Source organism: Lepidochelys kempii, chromosome 1 (genome assembly GCF_965140285.1).
Source record: "Lepidochelys kempii isolate rLepKem1 chromosome 1, rLepKem1.hap1, whole genome shotgun sequence".
Classification (NCBI taxonomy): Eukaryota; Metazoa; Chordata; order Testudines; family Cheloniidae; genus Lepidochelys; species Lepidochelys kempii.
This window is the reverse complement of record NC_136380.1, coordinates 22,869,429-22,894,732: the sequence shown is the minus strand read 5'-3', so window position 1 is coordinate 22,894,732 and position 25,304 is coordinate 22,869,429. Positions and strand designations below refer to the sequence as shown.

Genomic DNA, 25,304 nt, shown 5'->3' with positions numbered 1-25,304 from the left:
GCCATCCAGCTCCACGACTGCCCCCACCACCAGCTGCGGGCTTGGCCCCCTTACCCCATCTGTGGCTCTGCTCCCGGTTCCAGGGGGTGGGAGGGCACACAGAGGTAAGTGAGGATGTGAGGTAAAAAGTTTGGGGACCTTTGCTATAGAGGTCTCCATTTGAAAAGAAAGGTGACAATCTTGAAGCTAAACACAAACAGAAAAAAATTGCTCTTACCTGCCACTTGTACATTGATCCTCCAGAAACAGCTGAGGAACCAACAAAACCTCTAGACTGGGAGCCAAAGTAACCAAAGGTGAGCGTAATCTGTCAATTGAAAGGGCAGCTATTACCTCCAGCATGGCTCGGTGGGTAGGATGCTGGACTTGAGACTCAGGAGACCTGCATTCTATTCCTGGTTATACTGTTGACCAGTTGTCACAATGAGCAAGCAATTTTATCTCTGTCTGTTTCCCCTCCAAGCTCTTATCTGCCTTGTATTTGATTAAGCTCATTGTAACAGACAAAGCCTGCTACAAATTTGTATTGTGCACATCATAATGCAGCCCTCATCTAGGTTGGGGGTGCTACCATAATACAAACAATAATTCTTCTGAATGTTTTCTCTCAGTCTGTCAATGTTAACTTAATCTACTCTGGGTTGATCTTCAAACAGTTATTTTAAATCCAAGAGAGTGGGCCAATTGAGCAATTGCACTGACTAGGTCCAATGGAAAAATATGTAAAGCTGAATATCTGTCTGCTGATGACTCTACAGCCCAAACCATCTGTATCTGCTAGCAGCTTCGGCTACAGATTAAACAAGAGAGATTACAGAATAGAATTCTGAAAAGAACAGTTGTTCAAGTGCAGCTCCATCTCCCACTTTCATGGCCTGCAGATATGGTGGCGGCCCAAGCGGTCAGTGGCATCAAAGGTTACTGACGGGTCTAACAAATTCATCATGGATACCTGATCTTTGCCTGTCTCCAAAAGGAGATCATTGTCCAGTGAAACCAGAATAGTCTGTGTCATACCCAGACCTAAAACCAGACTGAAAAGGGTCAAATAAATTTGAGGAATGATAATGCCAGAGCTGCTTTGTCACAGCAATTCCCCCCCAATAATTAAGTTTAACAGCGGTGATAGGTATCTGCTCCACAGACCATCTTAATTAAGAGACATATTGAAGGTTGCTGCTAAAATTGACATTGTTAGCTACTGTACTTAGTTTTCTTCAGTTGGTTCTTAGCATTAAAAGATGAATAACAAATTATTTATCACTTATGGAGAGTACTGGATAGCTGCTGCTTTTCCTTTTCATGTTGTTTAATCATAAAAGCTTATTCCACAACTTCTCAAACGCTAACCTGTGTAGCCCACTTCTGTTAATTGTACAGTCATCATGGAAAGCAAAACTATATTCTGAAACTAACAAAAGCCTTATGCATTACTACTTGTACCATTACAATGTGGATCACTTGTTGGTCAGGTACCTGCTATGGGACTGATTGAAAGGACAAGTTTTGGCAAGAAACTGCCAGGAGAACCTCTAACAATATTTGGTGATATGTCAAACTTAACTATATTTTTTTCTTTTTTAAGCAAGTAAGCTGCTATCTCAACATTTTTTAAAAGCTATTGGTTATTCCCTAAATGCTCACTGCAACAACCTATGGTATTTAGTTTTCTTTTTTCTTTCTGTATGGATGTAAAGGGCTAGTTCTGAAAGCAGCTGTAACTGGTTCACATATTGTAGAGTGGTTTTTCGGTAGGGGAAGATCTTAATGACCTTTTTATTTCAGGTCCTAGTTCCAAACTAGTGTGAAGCTGAATAAATTTTACAACCCATATCGTTTACTGCTCCAGCCATGTCAGAAAATGTCATACTGTTTTAGACACGTTCAGAGTAAAGGAACTAGCCTTTGCCCTGTGTCCTTCAGTGGGGAACATAGGCCTGTAATTCCTATTTACACTGCAATTCCACTGGCTAGAGAGCTGTCCAATTCACACAGCAGTTAAACTAGTTATAATACTCGGCACTTAAATAACACCTTCCATTTTAAGTGCCGAGTATTTAATTTCACATTTATGTAACGTAGATGCAAACACCAACTCCTGCCCTCCAGAATGTGCAGCTAACGCAAGGGAAAGTAGCAGTGATAGTTTAAGTGATATAGTGCAGTTTTATCACCCGAGTTTTTATTTTTTCTATATATGAGGCAACCACACAGAACACTGAATTGGGAAAAATGCAGGGAGAGACCAACTCTTTAAAAATGGCCTTTTCTTCTGTCCCCTGTAGGGTGGACTTCTTCTGAAGTACTGTTCTGACATAACTGTGTGCCCACTCCTAATGGCAACAGTTGATCAATAGCAGCTAGGAAAAGCCAGTTCCAGGGCTGCTGGATTAGTGTGATGAGAGATTAGCAGCCTACATAGGGTGCTAGGAGGGGTAAACCTGTATATTGGAAGCATTCGGTTCTGTCTTCAAAGACAGTAGATCCTTGAAGACGTGTTCTCCTTATGTATTTCAGAATAGAAGGAAGGAGCAACTGACTGTTGGTCTCTCAGACGTGGCTGTAATCAAAAATGTGAACCTAATGTAATTCTGGAATCTCTTTGCAGGATAATAGGGTAAATGTTTCAAAAACACCAGAGCCATTTTCAAAAGTAGATTCGGCATTTAGCTAAAGTGTGACTGACAGCCAATGGGACTTAGGCTCCTCAGTTGCTAGGGTGCTTTTGAAAATGCTGCTACTTTTTAATGATGGCAATCGCCATTTTTTGGGTAGAGAATGGTGCAGGCTACAGGCCCAATCTTCAGTCTTTACATAGGCAAAACAATGGTTGACTTCAGGATCTGGCCTTGAGCATATCTGGGGGAGATGTAGGTAGGAAATGTAAAATCAAATCCCTAAACCTTATTTTTGGTTACTGTTATTGAGACAAATTGCATTTATGACCATGAATGACTTGGGAAGGATCAATCCTTTTCATTGGGAGAACTCCCTTGATAAGGACCGAGGGCCAAATTCTGCTCTCAGACTAGTGAACACATCAGGGTCAGTGGCATTACTTTGGGTCTAGTCTGGACTTAATAAGAGCAGAATATGGATCTTTAGGTTTGGACACTGATGCTGTAGGGTGGTGCTCCTTTTTTTCCCTCTTTAATGACTAACTCCAATAACCAAGCTGTAACCAGTGCTTGTCTTGGTGTTTAAATTCCCATGATACTTTCTCTTGCATATCATAACCTTTGTGAGCTGGGTGTGTGAAGTGTGTTTTTGGGGGTGTAACCTTCCACAGAAGGAATTTCAACAGAATGACTCAATCTGTCAATATTTTCTCTGACGAAACATTCCATCTGTAGATTGAGAGTGTAAAATATGCCACATAAGAAAGGGCAGAGTTCAGGTTCTCTCTTCTATGTTCTGAATTGTGTAAAAAGTCAGTTTCTTAATCCTGAAAAGGCTCTCTGGGCTGATAAATTACACTGTCTGCGAACACTAATCCTAGAGTCTCTTATGTTCAATCAATCCAAAACTTACTCTTAAAATGCAAATGAGCTTTAGTATGTCCAAAAGGGGCTAGATCTCCTGCTTATCCACTTAACAGGTACAGCATGAGCAGCAGCAGCAGTTGAGACTTCCCCACATACGCTTGCCATTGTGGCCTATCCCTGATTTTGGAGGATTCACCTCTAAGGTCAGATGAGTTCGCTTTGTGCCCTCTCAATCCTTGACCTATTGGCTGAGCCTGCCAGCAAGGGGCACTCCAATTCTGGGATGTTTCTTGTGAGGGTGACAGGGACTAATTCACAGGCTGCTGAACATATTTGTTACTGACCTGGGTTGGATTTGAGCTGGGTTAGATTCATAGAAGTTTAAAGATGGGAAAAGACCTCCTAACAAGGTTGTCTAGTCCAATCTCCTGCCAATGTAGGATTGTGCCCTACAACCTGTTTTCCAAATCTTTGTCCATCTTCTGTGACTAAGTCCCACTTCTGTCTCTTTAGGGTCTCCTCTAAGGAGGAGTTACAAAATCACATGGAATAAGGAAATCTTTTCCTCTTATAACCTTCCCCTTATAAGCTCCTTCTCTCTTTCTCTGCTCTCCATTTGTAGGCATTTTATTGCTGTTACCATAGCGCAGTGGTCTCCAACCTTTCTACTCAAAAGACCACTTTTTGAATGTAAATGCAACCCAGGATCTGCCCCGCCTCTTCCCTGGAGCCCCGCCCCTCCACTCCATTCCCCCCTCTTTCCGTCGCTCACTCCCCCCCCCCCCTCACTCACTTTCATCAGGCTGGGGCAGGGGGTTGGGGAGGGGGAGTGGCCTCTGGGCTGGGGCCAAGGGGTTTGCAGTGTGGGAGGGGACTCTGGGCTGAGCCTGGGGTAGGGAGTTGGGGTGCAGGGTGGGATGAGAGGTTCAAGGTCTGGGAGGGAGTTTGGGTGCTGGAGGGGGCTCCGAGCTGGGGTAGAGTGTTGGGGTTCAGGAGGGGATATGGGGTGCTGGCTCCGGGAGGGGGCTCAGGGCTGGGAGTTGGGGTGCGGGTTCCTGCCTGGTGGCACTTACCTCGGGCAGCACCTGGTTGGCTGCACAGCGGGGCTAAGAGAGGCTCCCTGCCTGCACTGGCCCCACACCACTCCTGGAAGGGGCCAATGTGCTGCTGTGGCCCCTGGGGTGCGGGGCACATGGCTCCATGTGCTGCCCCTCTCTGCAGGCACTGCCCCTGCAACTCCCATTGGCCACAGTTCCCCATTCCTGGCCAATGGGAGCTGTTGGGGCGGTGCTTGCAGAAGAAACAGCGTGCAGAGACCCCTGCCCTCCTTTCCACTGGGGCCGCGGGGATATGCTGGCTGCTTCTGGGAGCAGCGGGGGGCTGGAACAGGCAGGGAGCCTACCTTAGCAGCAGCCCCGCTGCACTGCCAGACTTTTAGCAGCCAGAGATTGCGATCGATTGGGAGTCTCCAGGATTGACCAGTCAATCGTGTTCAACTGCTTGGTGACCACTGCCATAGCGTTACCTAAGCATGTTACCAAAATGACTTGGTACATTGATTCTAGCAGGGGAGCTGGACTCTTGCTCTACCCAGCACTGTCCCTAGCTTTCTGTGGGTATATCTACACAGCAGTGTAAGCCTGGGCTCGAACGTAACCGCCTTGCATCCACACCCAATGTGCTAACCTAGGGCTCAGACCTAGGGTCCCTGCATCCTGAAGGGTTGGAGGGTCCAGGCCTGTGTTAAGCTGGGACCTTGGGTCTGAGTTCTATTGCTTTTCTGTGTGCATGTGGCCCTGGTTGACTCAGGTCCCTGCAGTCCGCCGGATCTATCTGAGTTCCCACCCCCAGAGGAACTGGGCTGTAGGCAGGCAACCATCGCAGCAGCCGGAAGCGCCATTGCTGCCTGGTGGTGCTCACCCTTCCTGCTCCTTTCACAGCAGCAGCTTCTCCTTGCTGCTGTGTGGAACTTGCCTGGAGCAGGGAGCAAAGCTGACAGGTGGGAAGCTGCTCCTGACTGCCATGATGTTGGGGGTCATCCCTCCCCTGGCCGAGCTGAGCTGGAAGCTCTGCTGCTCCCTCTCCCTGCAGGGCAGCCACTTAGTCCCCACTCCACTCTCTGGCCCTTGCTTTGGGATCCCCCCTCCACTCCCTGTGCGTTCAGGGGCACCTGGACCGTGTGGACTCTCAGGGTGGTGAGTGGGAGCCAGCCCCAAAACCTCCCTGCAGACAGCTCTTTATCTATGATAGCTTCCACCTATTGAAAATAGCTGCTGCTTCTTATCCCTGGCCTGATTACATAACCTCAGAATGGGATGATAAACTTAATTTTTAAAAAAATATCTTTGCATATGAATGAGCAATACTTCAAAAATTACTACTTAGAAACAATCCACTCTCCCATCCCTTGCCATTTAATTTCTCATTAGCTATAGTGCAACCAACCACTCGAGCATGTTTAATGAATTTATTTTGGCTCCGAAAATGGTATTCTGTAATATTTTATCTGAAAGGAAGACTTCAGACATAGTAGATGAGGCACATAAACGGTTGTAGGGATGGTAAACAGCCTCTATGCCAAGAGTGGCAGTCTTCCATAAACAAAGAGAACAGATTGAACAGAAGAACCTCACATTTTGATGTTGTTTTTTTATAAGCATATGGCAGCTTAATTTTCACTTCTACAGCCTTAAAGCAATGTGCTGGTTTCACACTAAGTAACTTGCTGTTGTTATCTTGCAGTTCTAATGCACTGGACGCAACCTTAGACAAACCACAGGAAAGCTCAAAGAAGGTAGCCGTGTCACCAGGAAAGGTAGGTTCAGCATTGGTATGCTAAGGATGACTTTTTAAAGTTATTCTCTTGCCACTTCGCCGCTCCACTAAAAACCAGGAAGAATCTGGACAGAAGAATAAAAACTTGAGGATGTTGCATGAGGTATAAAATGATGGATTGATTCCTGTTCAGTATGTTTTTGTGGCAGAGAGAAAATCTTCATCCCTTACCTATATGTAGCCAATATCAACATCTTCACCCTCCTGAGAAAATTGCCTCCATTTTGCTTTGTTCCAGTTTCACTTGAATCTTCTCATAGGTCCAGGGGTGAAAGTAACTTAAAGGACTTATCGGTACTCCGGAGTCCTGGGCAGGGGGGCGTGGCCTCAACTGGAAGAGGCGGGCCGGGCCCTTTAAATCAAGATTTAAAGGCCCCAGGGCTCCAGCTGTGGCTGGGAGCTCTGGGGCCTTTAAATCACCCCCAGAGCTACCAGCTGCAGAGGCGGCTGGGAGCCCTGGAGCTCAGGGGCGATTTAAAGGGCCCCAGGTTCCAACCGCAGCGGAGCGCTGGGCCTTTTAAATCACCGCCGGAGCCCTGCCGCCGGAACCCTGGGGCTCCGGCAGCAGGGCTCGGGGGGCCCTTTAAAGGGCCAGGGGTTCTAGCCGCTGTGGGGAGCCCTGGGCCCTTTAATGCGCCAGCTCTACTGGCTTACTTTCACCTGTGCATAGGTCTGAATCCCTTTTCGGAGTCACAGTAGCAGAAATGAGGCTATCAAAGGGCTTGTCTTCACTACTGAGCTACATCGGTGCAGCTGTGTCGATATAGTGCATCTAGTGAAGACACAGGAGAGTGTCTCCCACCCACATAGCACAGCGTAGACAGCACTTTAAGTTGATGTAAACTTATGATGCTTGGGGGCAGGGAAGAGGGGTTCACACCCCCGAGTGACATAAGTTACATCTGTAGTAGGAAAAGAGCAAACAACAAACTAACTTTTTTAAAGATATAGTTGCCAAGCAACAAAAATGCAGACTCTGCTTCTAATCCTAACCACTAACTAGTATTTGAAATATGGGCTTTCCTTATTACCACATAGCAGAGTTTTAAAATAGTTAGTATAAAGTAAATGCCCTAAGTTACTAAATTAATACAACCAATTAAATTTGGCTTAAGCGGTAGTGTAGACAAGCCCTAAGGGCTGGTCCTTGCTGGAAACGTACATCAGCATAGCAATGTCTCGGGGTGTGAAAAATCCACCCCTTACTCCAAGAGACGTCGTTAAGTTGGCCTAAACCCCAGTGTAGACAGTGCTAGGTTGATGAAAGAATTGTTGTGTCGAGCTAACTATCGTCTTGAGGGGAGGTGATTAACCACAACAGCAGGAGAATCCCGCCCGTTGCTGTGGTGTCTCTAGTGAAGTGCGCCGTATCTGTGCTGCTGTGACATTTTAAGTATAGATGTAGCCTAGTTCAGAAAGGTGGAGTTTTCAAATGCCCTAAGTCTGTTCCTGCTGACTTCAAAGGGAACAGAGTTAGGCCAAGCACTTCTGACAATCCTTTATCTTGGCTATTTTGCCATGTCCTCCGTCTGTCTTATAAGAGGCCTGCTTAAACCTTATTCTGCAGGGGTGAAATGACTGCGTTTTCATGTTTCTGTTATCACCGTTAAACATATGACCTAAATTATATGTCCATTCTTTTCTAGCAAAGGAAAAATCCATTTAATGACTTCACTGCACCAGAACAGAACGTAAAAAGTAGGGACTCGGAAAGTGGAACAACTGGCCTATCTCAGATGCCAAATGAGGGTAAATAATTATTTTTTAATTTACATGTCCTCTGTGGACTCTGAAATTCTTTGGGGTATTGTGACCAAGTTAACTGTCACTTTCCTCACACAATACATTTTCTAGGGGGGAAAAACCTTTTTAAAATCCTGTGATAAAGCAGGACATGGCATAATTTTACCTATTGTGTTATGAGCCTGTCTCCAGCCTGTTCTTCAAGCTGTTCATTTTAAATCTGCATGTATAAAATATGAACCCCTTAAGATATTAAGAAAACGATGTTTCACCCAAATAATCTGATCTGTCTACTCCTTTCCCTCTGCCCACATCCCAACCCTAAACCTGCATTAGGTCATCAATAGTAGATCTATGCTGCAATTAAAAACCTACAGCTGGCTCAGGTCAGCTGACTTGGACTCATGGGGCTCAGGCTGTGGGGCTGTTTAACTATAGTATAGACCAGCGTTTCCCAAACTTTTTTGGCCACGGAACACCTGGTATATATTTATGGAACATTTCTAATATTATTTTGTAGTCGTTTAGTTTTCAAATAAAAAATTGTGGTATTTATGCTCAAATATATTTTATTTAATAAAACAAAGCAAAAATACAAATTTAAAATAACTTGAACTAACAATTTCTAACTAGAAAGCACATATAAAGTAGTACAAAAATCAAGTGCAAGACACTTTTTTTTTTTTAATTACGATTCTTTCACGGAACACCTATTCACATCGTGCAGAACACCAGTGTTCCGTGGAACACAGTTTGGGAAATGCTGGTATAGACATTTGGGCTGGTGCCCAAGCTGTAGGACCCTAATGTTTAAGCCCGAATGTCTACACTGCAATTAAGTAGACCCTTAGCCCAAGTTAGCTGACCCAGGCCACCCGCAAGTGTCTGTCTGCAGTGTAGACATACCAGTAGCCATCCAGTTGAGAAGGGCTGCTTCTATATTACAGCCCTCTTGGTGATTCAGCAGTTAAAAACAGTTTAAGATATTCTCTTTTCTGCCTTTGCAGCAGTCCCAATCATTGCTGCTATTGGCTCAGCAGCAGGGGATCGAGCTGGGCTCCCAACATTTGATCTTGTCCCCCTGTTGTTTCTAAAACGCATAGACTTTAAGGTCAGAAAGGACCATCATGATCATCTAGTCTGACCTCCTACACGTTGCGGGTCACAGAACCTCACCCAGCCACTTCTATAACAGACCGCTAATCTGTGGTTGAGTTACTGAAGTCCTCAAATCATGATTTAAAGACTTCAAGTTACAGAGAATCCACCATTTACACTAATTTTAACCTGCAAGTGACCCATGCCCCATGCTGCAGAGGAAGGCAAAAAAACCCCAGGATCTTTGCCAATCTTGTTTCTTTAGTTCTGTTTTTTAGATTCCTCCCTTTCCCCCAAAATATCCTTCCTAACCAAACAGGAGCTAGAAAATGATGTACCTTAATCCAGTCTTGCAAAATTGTAATGAGAGTTTGCCAACCCAGGCATGAAAATTACTGATCTGCTTTCTACCATGATGCATGCTAATGGGGTGGGGTGGGGGGGGGGGACAGGGAAAGGACAAGTGTATATTACTTGCATTTTTTTAAAATACTAGTCCAGAGTGGAAAAGTTTTTTACTTAGTTCCATCTGACCCTGAAAACAGTTTACAGAAATGGATAGAAGCACAAACACAAGACACAATAATATAATTGAGCTGTATAAGAATTCTGATGATTAAAGGTTTACTGTGCTCTCACTTTGACTCGTTATGTTTCTTTGCCATAGGAATGTTCTATCAGTCAGCACTCTCTAATACAAACAAGTTAAATATAATATAAAGTTGGATAATTTGTCGGTTTTCCAATATACTTGTTTCAAGAGTGCGTACTTTTTATACTGCTGAATGCTTTGACTGTTAACGTTATCTTGTCTTTTTTTGCATTGCACCCTAGAGCTGCAAGAATGTCTTCACTTTCTCTTTCCTGTGCAGAACACTTGATGTTTTGACTAAATGCATGTTCTTAAGCTTGAGATCTGTATTGCAGTATGTTTTTACCCTTTCCCTTGTGTGCATGTCTTGTCTTGCAGACATACTGTCACCTTCAAAGGAGAGCCAATCCAAGAGAAACATACTAAACAATAGGTCAGAGGAACATAGGCAGGCTTCTGGAGAACAAACTGATGAATCACAGAGAATTGCAGATCAGCCTCCTGTACCAAAAGCTAGAAAAGTCATCTACAGAATAACAGATCCCATATTGGAGAAAGATGGTTCTTTTCCCAAACCTGCTAAAAGGACTGATCGGGTTAGTGGTGCTGGTACACCACCTAGGGGCATTCTGAAACGCAGTTCAAGTTCAAGTTCCACTGATTCAGAAGTTCTTCGTGTTAATCAGATCTTTGACCATCAGAGTAAGGCTGGTTTGCCGTCTTCAACTGTTCTTGAAAGAGTAGCTGAGACAAATCCTCCTGCAGAAGACCCCTCTCAAAATTCACTGGAAAGACTAAAACAGGTGAGGTTCTCTTCCAGGACAGGTACAAAACAACCTCTTCAGAGCCCCCAGCTGCAATGTGGCAAAGATATAGGAGAGTTTGACTTACTGGAATCAGACTATGTTAAGAATGCAGAAAATGACACTAGTAGGTTAGATGCACTTCAAAATGAACAAACCCTCCCTGTAAAACCTCCACGCTCCCAATCCTCTGCTTCATCTGTTAATGCAACAGACAGAGATGCCTCCCAAGAAGACATTTCAGCATCATATTCTTCTGATGCTAACAGGTCAAGCCTACCAGTTAATGAAACTTTACATCTTAAGACAAGTCTTCCTATGGAACCTGTAACTCCAAGAAAATCCTCCAGTAATATCTCACCAAATGTCCAGGAAGTGCAAACTGTTGACGAAACATTGTCTCAAAACATATCCAAACGGTCCCCGAATCCTGACTTGGAGTCATCCAAACACACTATTGGTAAGAGAACAACACAACACAAGTCAAATGGGTTAATACTGAGAAGAGTAAATAATAATTTTGAAAACAGGCATAAAAACCGCTGTCCATTAATATTCCAATCATGAGAGAGAGAGCTTTCTGTATTATCCAGAATATTTCTGCTTGCATACTAATTTACCAGTTTCACACACTAAACCACTTAAGTATTTTCTAAGATTCTAATGATTGTCTGACCATTCAGTCTTTGGGAATATGCTCTAATCATTGATTGTTTTTTTTTTTTAAACAGAAACTGGTTAATAACATGTCCAGGCTAAAGTGTGGATACTCATATTTATGAGCAACAAGAGAGAGACACTGGTGGGCCAAACATATCCTTGCTCAGGCAAAACTCCTGTTTTTGAAGTTAATGGTAGCTTTGCCCGCATAAGGACTGAAGAAATTGGTCCACTATTGTCTGTTATTGGTAATAATAGAACTATGATTTGGGGTTTTTTTTAACACGTGTGATTAAATAAAAAACATGGCAGTTAAATAATGAAAAATCCACTTCTGAGTAAGAATCAAAGTGCCATAATTATAAGCAAACATAAGTGTTTCTGCACAGTGAACTTTTTGTAAGGTTGTAATTTGGACTTAGACTTTACTCGTTCATAAATTGCTCCAGTTCTGTTCTACAAGCCTATTTTCATTGCTGTGCTGCCAGTATATCAATATTCTTCCCTTGAAATATTTTTTTCAAGCTAAAAGAACAAACATATGGGATATATCTGTGTTTTAGCTTGTATAACTTGTAGTGGGGACTCAGTGGAAAATGAAGCATCCAAGCATATTGATGTCTAGAGGAGTCTCTTAATCCACTAATTATTCTTTAATAAATACCTTGCCTGCAGCATAATGCATTTTGAAAGCCAAAAGTATCTCTAACTATTTTTATGCACCCCAAGAAGAAATCCTGTGGATTTTGCCCCGTATCGGGGATACTGTTAACTCATCCCTGCCAAAGGCAGGAAGACCACTCCAACTCTTCTTCCAAATTGGTGGTAAACTTTGATAGGCTCCCAAGAGCCACACCTTCTCCCCATCATATCGCTCTTTATTTTGGCTTTTTGATTGCTGTTTTCACGTAAACAGTTGTTCTTAAAATAACAAGCAGCAATGGGAAGGGGAAACAAGCTATGATAAGCACTACTAGATTTTTCTTTTAATCAAGGTGGAAAATGTGTTTCAGCAAAATCACATGTTTGTTGACTCCTTATCTTGAAAGGTGATTTTATGTTACAGATCAGCAGCCACTTTCTGCTAAGACAAAATCTACTCAGGTTCCAAATGCCAGCACTGCAGACCTTCAACAAGGTAAGCCTGTTCTTGTTGAGAATCAAAGTGCTAAAACCACTTCCAAGCCTGATAAACATGCTGCTGAGTTCATGAAGGCAGCTGATGAGTCCATATCAAAAGTATTAGATTGGTTTAAAAGAAGCGCCAATACTGGCGATGAGAACACTCCATCGGTAACTTCCCAAAGGAGAGAGTCCAAAGAAGAACTGTACTTATCATCCAGGGCAAGAGTTATAACTACAAAAGATAGTGGACCAAGCACAGATGAAAATACACCACTGATTGACTTGTCATTTGGAAACCATGGGAAACCAAGCAATGTTTTGAAACCTGCAGCAGTTGATGCAGAAGACATACAGATATTAAAAGTAGGAAAAAAAGAAAATCAAAGTCAAGAGATTCAAGGAACAGACTATAACAAAGGACCTATTGTACTTGGAAAGAGCAAAAGTGGTAGAGAGAAGATACATTTACAGGTCACTGATCTTCCAGTTACTAAATTAGATGAAACACACATTCTTAAAAAATCGGCTGCAGAAGGCAAAACGTTATACAAACCAGAGGATGAAAGTGCAGCATATAAAGAACCAACGTTTCTTAAAGATGGAAAAGGCAAACCAGGTTCAAAGAGTTTCAGTTCTCCTGAAAAGCTAAATGAAGGTTCACTATTGAAAACTAATGTGCAAACAGGAATTCAGAAAGAGGAAGAGAAAATATGCACTATCAAATCTCTCTTGGAAGAAGACCATGTTCAGTCACAGACTGGATTTGATGATAGAGGAATAGAGAGAAAAGAACCTGGTTTACTTGATCAAGGAAGTATTCAACTAGATCCAAGTCATTCTAGGACAAAACTACCCGTCTTGCCTCAGCATGAATCCAAACAGCCATTGCAGGTACAAATCTCAGATGAGGAGACAGAACAAAAGAGAAGAGTAAGGGATATTAGGGCTTTCTGGGAAAGGGACACAACTGGACCCAGACTTACAAATAAGGAAGGCATTTTAAGTACTACCCCATCAGCTAGTAGCACAGCACAATACATCAATAAAGGAAGTAGAACAGTAAAACCCACTGATTCTGCAGCATCCTTATCAAGTGAATCAAAAGTTCAAAACAAGCATAGTTTGGTTACTGTCAGAAGAGTTGAATTAAGTGATGACGAGGCATCTAAAGATAAATTTCTAAAGTCTTCAACGACTGGGCCAGATATAATGGAGAAATCCAAAGCAAACCATAATGTTGAGAAGTCCAGAAAAATACTCCAATCTGATGGTAAGGTTAATGAATTTACAAAATTGCCAAAAGCAAATAATTTGCAACCAAGAATTGGTTTTACTCCTGCTTCATCAAACAAGTATGAAGATGGGAAACAAGTATCTCCAGAAAATGACCGAAATCCCTCTTCTACACAACAGAAGCCAAACTTTAAGATTTTGTCTTTGAAGGAAAAAATAGATGAGGAGTCTAAGAATCAAATTTCCAACCCATTGCATTTTCAGAGTTTGAGAAGTTTTTGGGATATTGGAGCTAAATCACATGAGGAAAATGAAACTACTTCCCCAGGTAATATTAGTTCAGCAACTTACCAAAAAGAGTCAAAGGAACTTAAAGAAAGCAGAGCAGAGATGAGCGAAGAAGAGGTGATGGTTCAACAGCAAAATCAACTTCCCTTGAGAGAGAGAACAAAGAAAATAAACTTCAAAGTACCTGAGTCATCTAGACAGGAAGGGCAGCCCATTCCTTGGTCAGTGAATCTGACACGGACAGAAAATGCAGAATCTGTCCAAATAGTGGGAAAAAATGTAGGAAAGTCAGTGATCTCAAAACCTGAAGAAAAGGTGGATCTTCCAGAGCAAGAAGTTAAAGAATATGTAGAAAAAAGGATTGTTCCACCGAAAGTACAGCACAGCACATTTAACAATGGCTTACAGAAACTGCTTAAAGAAATGTCTGAGGCACCCTTGCCATCATTCCAACCAGCTGGTGATCAAGGTTCTCCAAGAAAAGAATTGGGAATTGATGAACAGCTAATTGTTTCTGTAAAAACAATGCAGAGCAAGGCTGCTCCCACAGACTCCAAGGAAAAAGCAGAATCTCCTAAAGAGGAGGTTGCAGAGACTGTAGACAAAACTGTTGCTCCATCAAAGGCTGAACTCGATGCATTTAATGCTGGGCTAGAGAAACTACTAAAGGAAACCTCCCAAATATCATCCTCTTCTAGTCAGAACGTAACAGAAAATACTTCCGAAGAGAAAGTTTCTTGGCCTGGGCAGAGAACATTTTTTGAAAAGGTGATGGAACGGAGTCACAACACTTATCCTAGATATCAAAAAGAGGAAGCACTTCCTCAAGAAGTAAAAGAAACTATGGAAAAAACCATCATTCAACCCAAAGATGAACTTGATGAACTAAAAATTGGTCTAGGGAAGCTGCTTAAGGAATCTGACGCTTTCTGTCCATTACATCAGGCAGCAGATGCGGACGAGGGTATCCAGAGAGAGAGTTCTCATGCAGAAGCCATTCCAAGCTCTTCCCCAAAGGCAATGCATCCTGGCATAGCTGCTTATGTCATGACCCAGAATGAAGCACAGCCTCCTGGAGAGGCAGTCTCAGAGACTGTAGAAAAAACCACGGTTCCACCTAAAACTGAACTCTGTGATCTGGATGCTGGTTTAAAGAAACTACTTAAGGAAGCATCCAAAATCTCATTTTCATCATACAATATAGATAACAGTAAACAAGCAGCGCCTGAGAATGTGCCTGAAGAAGATGGGCAAAGATTTTATAAGCAGGTCACAGAGACTGACCAGGCTACTTCTGTTACTGCCCAAGAAAGGGTTGGGACTCCAGATGAAATTGGGACTGTAGAGAGAACTACAGTTCCATATCAGGATAATGTTAGCCCAATCAATACACGCTTGGAGAAACCAGATGAAGAGGCAGCTAAAGTGCTGTTACCTTTACATGCAAAAAGTGGAGAAAATGTAAGCTCTCAGCCAGAGGATCAAACAGATCATCCTGTATCTCCTGGTAACCATCATGAAGTGACTGAAATACTAGTAAAAACAGTTCAGCCAAAACCTGAACTCCGTGAATTTAATGCTAGTTTGCAGAAACTGCTCAAGGAAGCTTCTCAAATGCCACCCTCTGACCAGAAAAGCTTTGACAATGAGATGCACGTTAGGATACAGCCTAATCAGAGTGTGAACTGCACTTACCAACAAGATATTGACCATCCTCAAGAAGTAAAGGAAACCATAGCAAAAGCCGTTGCTCCTTCCAAATCAGAACTCAGTGAATTTTATTCTGGGTTAGAGAAACTGCTGAAGGAAGTATCTGAAATGCAAACTCCTAAACTGAAAAGCATGGAGAATGCAATGCAGAAGAGTATAGGGGTACAGCCTAATCAGAGCATAGACTTAACTTATCAGCAAGATACTGACCATCCTCAAGAAGTAAATGAAACCATAGCAAAATCTGTTGCTCCTTCCAAATCTGAGCTTGGAGACTTTAATGCTAGTTTGCAGAAACTGCTTAGGGAAGCATCTGAAATGCCACCTCTTAAGCTGAAAAGCTTGGATAGTGTAATACAGGGTAGGACACAGCCTAATCTGAGTGCGTATTCCCCTTTCCAACAAGAGACGGACCATGCTCAAGAAATAAAAGAAACTGTAGAAAAAACTGTTGCTCCAACAAAAGCAGAATGCAGTGAATTGAATATCTGCTTAAAAAAACTTCTTAAAGAAGCATCTGACATTTCATCTCAGCTGCCAACGAAGATGGGAAAACAGGAAAGACCCAATGACTCTGTGTCTCAAGCAGAAAAGGAAAGTCTAGCCATTAAAATGCCACTCTCTGGTCCAAGTGCTTCAAGTGGCTATCGCACAGAGTTTAAGATACCAATCAAGAGAGAGACTTTGAAACAAAATGACAAAGCCGTAAAGGAAGACCATGTGGTAAATGAAGTGAGAGGTTCTGCTCTCCCTGAAAGAAATGTAGCATTTGAGAAAACAATACAGACTAACCTGGCATCAACTGAAGCCCTTCCCAAGGAAAGAGAGAACGGTGCGGCTGTTATCAAGACACATAAGATGGAGATAAAAAATGAAAATAAAAGAGAGGAAGCAGCAGGAAAGGACGTTGATAAAAGCGTTTCCTTAGCAGATGACAGTGAGGCAACATCTGAAGTGGATGTACCATCTATATTCAGGAGAGCAAGCACACCACTTACAGATGATGATCGCTCCTCCAAAATAAGTAAAGTGGAGCTGCTCCTAGCATCTCCTTATGATGATCAAGATGACACCATAAGTTTTGGCTCTGATCTTTCAGGTTCAACTTGTGAGCATTTTTGAATTCTTAAATCAATGGTTATGGATTATTTATTATTATTATTCTTTAAGAAATATGGCTAGAATTTTTTGATAACCTACCTTAAGAATGGTGAAGCAAAAGCCTGACTGAGATTCTCATTCATTTTCTTAACTGAACGATCCAGGCATCTTTTCTAATGAACTTTTTTAATACCTAGTCAGCAGATGTTTTGAAAAGACATGCATGCAGTGTGGCTTGCAGTCCAGGGAGTTGGGCTGGAATAACCCTATTGCATGCCTATAGAGAGAGAGTCGGGCTTGCCACATCTGTTTCTTCCCCTTATGGCAGTTTTTGTTCAGTGTGGGAACCGTAAATTCTATTATTTAAACTTTGGGCTTTAGAGCTGCCTTTTTTTTTTTTTTTTTTTTTTAAGAATGTTTCACAGGCTGATGTAAGAAAGGGGTCCTGTTAGCAAGGGACATCTGGCTAAACCAGATATTTGCTTCTGCTTTCCCATCTGTACTTATACCACAATGTGCAAAGGAGAAGGCCCACCCCTGCCTTAATCAATTCATTGCTGCAGCCTGTTGCATCAGAACATGGGGCTATGTTCACTTAGTGTTATCTTCCACCGAAAAGTTAGTATTCAAATAGAGGTGCATCTATAAGAGATGGCAGCACTGGAGTGGCTCTGGTCTCCTGTACAGGATGGTGATACGCAGTGCCCATGCAATTAAACTATTGGAGTTGCTTCAGATGAGGGGTTAATTTAATATTTGTTCTGAGAAATCAGGATTGTTCCCCTTAACTAGAGACGCTGAGAAACCTGTTTCAGAGTAGCAGCCGTGTTAGTCTGTATTCACAAAAAGAACAGGAGTACTTGTGGCACCTTAAAGACTAACAAACTTATTTGAGCATAAGCTTTCGTGAGCTACAGCTCATGCATCCGATGAAGTGAGCTGTAGCTCACGAAAGCTTATGCTCAAATAAATTGGTTAGTCTCTAAGGTGCCACAAGTACTCCTTCTCTTTTTGAGAAACCTGTGAAATTTGCAGGGGCTGCCAGCGGTCTTATCCTTAATTCCTCACTCTTAACTTGGGCAAAACACAATTGAAGCCAATGGGACTTCTGGCCTAAGTGAAGAATGAGTAAAACTTAAGCAAGGGCTTCAGGCTTTGCGCCATAGCTAAAGTGAAGCATTTTGGGTCACTTTTTTGCTCATGGGGAGGGTGGAGGAAGGCGGCAGAAAGGGATTTTTGAAGGGATGAGATGGCACATGGGACTGCCAACTGGGACAGATGAGACCATTAACTTCTAAGATCTGAATCTGTCCCAAGGTGGTAGAAGTTGAGTTTTCCTATGGCTGCTGTTTGAACTACATGACATGAATTGTTGCCTCTGGTTTTTTTTTGTAATTCAAATAGAAACACGTCCCCATTATTAAAATAACCCCCATATTCTCCATTAGGAAGCAGTTCTACAACAGGGTTTGGGTTTCTAGCTAGACTTCTGCTTATTTGTAGATACAGCTGAGTCACTCTGAGTCCATCTCAAGCAACGAGTCTGAATTAGTTTGCCTACCTCTAGTATGTGTGTATGTAGACAAAACAATAGGCCAAATGACCATGTGGCACATCTGTTGATCAGTAGGAGACCTATACAAACACACCGGAGGGGTAAATTTTTGCTCCATAACTCTTAAAATTAATGTTAAATTTCCTTTTTTTTCCCCCAAGTCAATACAATGCTGCCATGGCAGTTTACAGTTAAATCACTTCTAAAATATGTATTCCTGAAAGCCTGTGTCCAAGTAATTTAAGCTATTGAATTCAGTGACTATTGATCCTGCTGGTCTTTGGTAGTGCACGTATTTTTACCTAGTAATTTAGAATTCCATTATGTCTCCAAATCCATGACTAAACATCTGCACCTTTCCCTAATTTTTCCTTTGGTCTTTCATAGTTGTGAAAACTAGAATTTTTAATATTTTGCTAAGGGTTAAAATATCTCTTCATTAGTTAAAAATAGCCATTGATTTCTAAAGTGGCTCTCATTTAAAAAGGCATGTCTGTCTGTCTGTCCAGTGTTCATGTATTTTGTCCCGTGACAGGTTCAGAAGAAGAATTAGATCCTATTTTGAAGGCTCTGAAAAGGAGTGCAGATAGGCAAAGGCCTTCCAAAAGTCTAGAGGACATTCCATCAGCCACATCAAGTGAGCACAAAGCTTGTCTGCTGTCTTCCATGCCCCCAACTAAGCTTAAAAATACTTATATACTATCCTTCCACACATCTTCACCAACTGGCTCTCTAATATTCCAACCATGGGTTTTGGCAGGAAAACTGTCCTCAGAATGAGCATCCAAAATAAGTAAATAAATAACCACCATACTTTATAATCTGACTTCTGAATAAGAAGTAAGGAGCAGTGCTCTAGTCTAAATGGTGCTTTTGACCAGGTTTTGATTTCAATACTGCATGCTCATTTTGAACACTTACTCCTGTATTTCATTCTCAGTCACAGCTGAATATAAAATAGGCTTCTTTTTTGCACGCTTAATTAAGACATGCTTTTTCAACCCCTTCTTTCATCTCCTCTCACATTCCATTCAGATAGCCATCTTCGTAACAATGTTTATACTTGCAGTGGCAGGAAATAGGCTGGCAAGGATGCAACTGCCATGTCCATTCCTAATTCCACTAGCAAGTTTTAAAGGTTTAAAGAGGGCTTAACTCTTCTCTGCCACTAGCTGTAAATCTATAAATGTCCGGGTTGTGACTGAGAAAACATTTAATCCTGTCCTCCCATTTGCATGGGTTTTTGTTGTTGTTTTGTTTTGGGTTTTTTTAAAGCCAGATCGGCCTTGAGTCTCCTGAAATGCTCTCCATGGTTATAGTTTTCTCTTGTGGGCCAGCTCTATTTATAAATAACTTGCATGGAGTTTACACAGGAGTGTTCATGTAAATTTATCCACTCAGCAGACGTCTTCCGAGAAATATGCATTGAATTGATCTTAATCAGCCTGGCTTTGCTCAGTAGTGGGCTTTGTGCTTGTTATACAATAAGGGGATGTGCAAGCACCCAAAGGAGCAACATACAAATATCAACTTTCACCTACAAATGGATATGGACCAAATTAATGAGTGGTGCAAGTGAGACAACTGCATTGACTTCAGTAGAATTGCACCTACTTACACCAGCAGTAAATTTGGCTCTGAGTTCCTATTTAAATTATGCAATCAAATATGCTTGTGTTCAAAATTTCACTTACACCTATGTTCATTGTTGTGTATTTTTCAATATCTTATTGATTGCTGTGCATAATGGGGAAAATGTGTGAAACTTCATGCATGTAGATATTCATGAATAGAGCTTTGGGTTTTGGAAGGAGCTGGCCAGTTCAGGCATCTTACACTAGTTTAAAATACAGACATAAGAACTCTTCATTCTCTTTATTTTTAATGTGCTGTTGCTTATTTGTAACTGACTGTAGGACCTCAGGCATCAGTACAGCACTGTACTGATGTAAACTGTATTAAACAATGACATGAGAGCTCCCTTTAGAGTAAACTAGTTGAATTTTGTAATCCAGGTAGAAAGTGTTTTATGGACAGCATTTAACCTTGTGGTTTATGCATTTAACCTGGGCTGTGGCTCTGCTGATTTTTGACCTTATTTCTTATAAACTCTGTGGCTGGCACTATAATCCATACTACCTTCCTGAACAGCAAACTTTACTAACTGTTACTTTTTCCTGCACAGATAAAGGAAAAGTAGATATCCCAAAAGAAGAGTTAGTACTTAGTGCTGAAGATGGTAAATATCTTATTTGTGTGTGCATGAACATAGTATTTTTTTCAGCGTTCTCCTCCACTCACCAGCCAAAGAGTTGGTGAATTTCAGAATTGTATCACTGCTGTATGGTAATTTAATTAGTTAATTTCTGCATGGTTTAAATACTTGGGTAGCATTTCTCCACCTTTGCTTTTATTTCTAAACAATATATTAGTATTGTGATATCCAACTATTATTGTAAACAACTTTGTTTATGTCACAGTGTTTCATCTGGGCTTGATCCTTCAGTCATTCCACATGTGTCATGGCCACTGAAGTCAATGAGAGCTTTGGGTATTGATTAATGAAGAATTGGGCTGCTAAAATATCAAATTAGCATGCTAATTTGTTGCACTGTAAAATGGTTCTATCCACCAAAGCAAAGACTTAAGACACAAGTGGATTTGCTTGCTCTGAGATAATGGATAAGCCACTGGCTTGCCGACTCTCGATACTGATGATCGACTAGTACACTTATAAATTCATCTGGTATATTGCATGGGCCAAACTCTCCATCATATATGTGCACAAATCTCTCATAGGTGTCATTGAGTGAGTGTTTGTAAACACGAACTAAAAGATCCTGAATTTAAAACAAAACCAAAAATTACTAGGTTACACTGAGCTAGTGACACTGAATATGGTGGTATAGGACACATTTTTACTTCCTTTTAAGTGCTATCCAGTGGCACCACAATTCTAAAACTAGTCACGTTTAGTTGTATTTATTACTGACACTCTTTTAGAGGCTTCATTGTGTTTTGTAGTTAGTCTGTAGTCTGATCATAGTGCACTTGGGCCCTATACTGCTGTCCATTGCATGGTGCAGAGAGTAATCAGTGGGCCTTTAAGCATGTACTTAAGCATTTCCCTGAACTAGGGACATAGCTGTGGATTTCAGTGAAAATATATATGAAATGTGTACGTATAATTGAGCTGAAAGGGTAGGTTTTTTGTCTTTTCAAGCAGCCAGATTATTTTTGTGCTCGAGTCAGTCATGGTAAAGACTGACACAAATATCTACCCTGGCAAATTTAGGGTGGGAGTTTCCAAAGTGCTCAGTACTTGGTCAAATGTTGATTTCAGAGGGAGCAGCCTCAGGCCAGTACTGAAGCAATTTTGAAAGTCTCGCCTTTAATGCTTGGACTTCACTTGCTGATAGGTCCTGTTGCATTGGTTGCACTCCAGATTGTCCAAAAAAGGAAAATGCCCCAAATGTACAGTGAGGGATGATACGAGTCTTGGAAATCCAGGCCAATAATGATTGTGAAGGAGGACGAAAGATGATCGATCTTCAGGTTGACGTATAAAGTGTCTGGTTCTACAATCACTATATAAACCTGGTGACAGGTTTCAGAGTGGTAGCCATATTAGTCTGTATCACCAAAAACAATGAGGAGTCCTTGTGGAACCTTAGCGACTAACACATTTATTTGGGCATAAGTGTAATCAAGGTGACCCAGCAGGGGGAAATTAGTTTTTGTAGTGACCCATCCACTCCCAGTCTTTATTCAGGCCTAATTTGATGGTGTCCAGTTTGCAAATTTATTCCAGTTCTGCAGTTTCTCGTTGGAGTCTATTTTTGAAGTTTTTTTGTTGAAGAATTGCCACTTTTAAGTCTGTTGTTGAGTGTCCAGGGAGATTGAAGTGTTCTACTGGTTTCTGAATATTATAATTCTTGATGTCTGATTTTGTGCAATTTATACCTTCAAATCAGCAGCACTGCTATGGGTACCCGCATGGCCCCACAGTATGCCAACATTTTTATGGCTAACTTAGAACAACGCTTCCTCAGCTCTCGTCCCCTAATGCCCCTATTCTACTTCCGCTACATTGATGACATCATCATCATCATCTGGACCCATGGGAAGGAGGCCCTTGAGGAATTTCATCAGGATTTCAACAATTTCCATCCCACCATCAACCTCAGCCTGGTCCAGTCCACACAAGAGATCCACTTCCTGGACACTACGATGCAAATAAACGATGGTCACATAAACACCACCCTATACCAGAAACCTACAGCCCGCTATACTTACCTACATGCCTCCAGCTTTCATCCAGACCACATCACACAATCCATTGTCTACAGCCAAGCTCTAAGATACAACCGCATTTGCTCCGATCCCTCAGACAGAGACAAACACCTACAGGATCTCTATCAAGTGTTCTTAAAACTATAGTACTCACCTGGGGAAGTGAAGAAACAGATTGACAGAGCCAGAAGGGTACCCAGAAGTCACCTACTACAGGACAGGCCCAACAAAGAAAGTAACAGAACACCACTAGCCGTCACCTACAGCCCCCAACTAAAACTTCTCCAGTGCATCATCAAGGATCTACAACCTATCCTGAAGGACGATCCCTCACTCTCTCAGACCTTGGGAGACAGGCCAGTGCTCACTTACAGACAGCCCCCCAACCTGAAGGAAATATTCACCAGCAACTACACACCACACAACAAAAACAGTAACCTAGGAACCAGTCCCTGCAACAGAACCCGTTGCCAACTTTGTCCGCATATCTAGTCAAGGGACACCATCATAGGACGTAACCACATCAGCCACACCATCAGGGGCTCGTTCACCTGCACATCTACCAATGTGATATATGCCATCATGTGCCAGCAATGCCCCTCTGCCATGTACATTGGACAGTCTCTACGCAAAAGAATAAATGGACACAAATCAGACGTCAAGAATTATAACATTCAAAAACCAGTAGGAGAACACTTCAGTCTTCCTGGACCCTCAATAACAGATTTAAAAGTGGTAATTCTTCAACAAAAAAACTTCAAAAACAGACTCCAACGAGAAACTGCAGAACTGGAATTAATTTGCAAACTGGACACCATCAAATTAGGCCTGAATAAAGATTAGGAGTGGATGGGTCACTACAAAAACTAATTTCCCCCTGCTGGGCCACCTTGATTACATTGGCCTCATTAGCACTACAAAAGTGATTTTTTTCCTCCCTTGGTATTCACCCCTTCTTGTCAACTGTTGAGAATAGTCCACTTCCACCTTAATTGAATTGGCTCGCTAGTTCTGACCCCCCACTTTGTAAGGCAACTCCCATCTTTTCATATGCTGTGTATTTATACCTACCTCTGTGTTTTCCACTCCATGCATCTGATGAAGTGGGTTTAGCTCACAAAAGCTATGCCCAAATAAATGTTAGTCTCTAAGGTCCCCGAAGGACTCCTCGTTTATACAAACCTGATATCTTTACTACTGAATGACAATGTATTGTTCTCAATGTTGCCCATCTGAGCAGATCAGAAAACCGATCAGCAACAAGAGACAAATGAAAATGTACAAGGAAGTGAGTAACAGGATCTTTCAATCAACCAGTGGATATAACTCTCCACTGATTTAGTTTCAAATCCCTTTAATTTAATATCAACTAACTAATAAGTCTGGACTTTGTTTTTGTTACTAAATGCTGCAGCTCACAAAGCTAACTGCGTGCCAACAATGCCTTGTGTATTTTCAGTGTAACCTTGAGGTACAATTTCAGTTTTGGGGTAATTGGACTGAGACACCTTGTCTTGTACAAAGTTTGTTTGGGATGCACGTGTGTGACATCTGGGGAGGAATTGTACATGGTTACTACAACATTTGCACGCATACTTAACCTTGGTTGTATCTGGCATGCTGCCAAATTGGTACTCCTTGTCTGTCATGGGAAATGATAGTGCTTGACATTGTAGCAAAAGCAGTTAGTGCAGTTTTGCAAACATCATGTATAGTGCCAAAGTCCTCAACCCGGAGGCTTTGAACAGATGTCAGGGGGGAGGGTGTCACCTTACCTTTCCCATATTCCTAAATGGGGCTGGACTCCTGGGATGGAAAAGACCATGCTATAGTACAAGGTTGAGAACCATTGGTTTGATATAAATCATTACTTGCAAGGCTAGCTTCTGCACTGTTGCTATGAACAATGTATTAAATTAAGAATTTGGCAATGTAATTCAATGAAAACACTTTTGAAGGTGAACAGACATGCTTTAGATACTGAATCATTAACAGAATACATTCTGTCTGTTAATACATTATGTAACCAAATCAGAATATTTGAAAATGACTTCCTCTTCTGGGACTAAACCCTGCTCGTTTAACGTATAATCCCATTGACATGAATGAGTCTAGTTGCATGATTAAGGAGAGCAGGGCTTGGCCTTTATTTACTGATCAAGAGCCATAGTTCTGTTATCTCAGCTACATTTAGTGACATTGTTCATGTCCAAAAAGCACGGTTTCGCCTTCTGTTCCAGGAGGAAATCAGAAACCTTAAGAGTTGGCAGGTAAAAGGTTTTTTAAAGTTAATCTTTAAATTGGTGGTCAAAACTTTCATGCAGCACCTGGGTTAGTGTATTATATAATTATATGTAAAAATTATATTTTATGTACAGCACAACATAGTGAATCAAGGTTCTCTAGCCTGTTGCACAAGTCAGACTAGATGACTATAATGGTCCCTTCTGCCCTTAAAATTGATGAATCTATGAAATATCTTGCATACAAGTTACACATGGATACAGCATGTGCATGTAAATGTATTTTTGTCCAAAGTAGTCTATCCCAATCTCTGCTTATTAGGACCAAGTTCGGTTAATGTCAGAAGGCAGGATATTTTTAAAACTTGAATTGCTGCTCTTTTAGTCTCCACAGTGCCTTCAGACCCCGATAATCAGTTTTCAAATCCTGAAAAACTCAAAAGACTGAGCAAGTCAGTACCAGCATTTCTACAGGAAGAGGCAAGTATCTGATTTTAAAAAAATAGTATAAAGAGGAGTAATTTAATGTATTCGTTTTTG

General features: G+C 41.7%; 1 protein-coding gene across 5 annotated transcripts in view; it reads left to right on the top strand.

Annotated features, from left to right (window-relative positions):
* The window catches only part of SYTL2 (synaptotagmin like 2), an 81,511-nt gene that overhangs the window by 42,440 nt on the left and 13,767 nt on the right, over nt 1–25,304 (top strand). For 3 of the 5 annotated variants that reach the window (XM_073336014.2, XM_073336024.2, XM_073336033.2), the window contains 8 exons: nt 6,228–6,300; nt 7,967–8,069; nt 10,132–11,016; nt 12,283–16,680; nt 18,764–18,865; nt 20,414–20,467; nt 23,762–23,809; nt 25,150–25,244. In XM_073336014.2, coding sequence (XP_073192115.1) covers nt 6,228–6,300; nt 7,967–8,069; nt 10,132–11,016; nt 12,283–16,680; nt 18,764–18,865; nt 20,414–20,467; nt 23,762–23,809; nt 25,150–25,244 — 5,758 coding nt within the window. The remainder of the gene's footprint in view (nt 1–6,227; nt 6,301–7,966; nt 8,070–10,131; nt 11,017–12,282; nt 16,681–18,763; nt 18,866–20,413; nt 20,468–23,761; nt 23,810–25,149; nt 25,245–25,304) is intronic. The other 2 variants (XM_073336070.2, XM_073336041.2) reach the window with 2 other exon arrangements.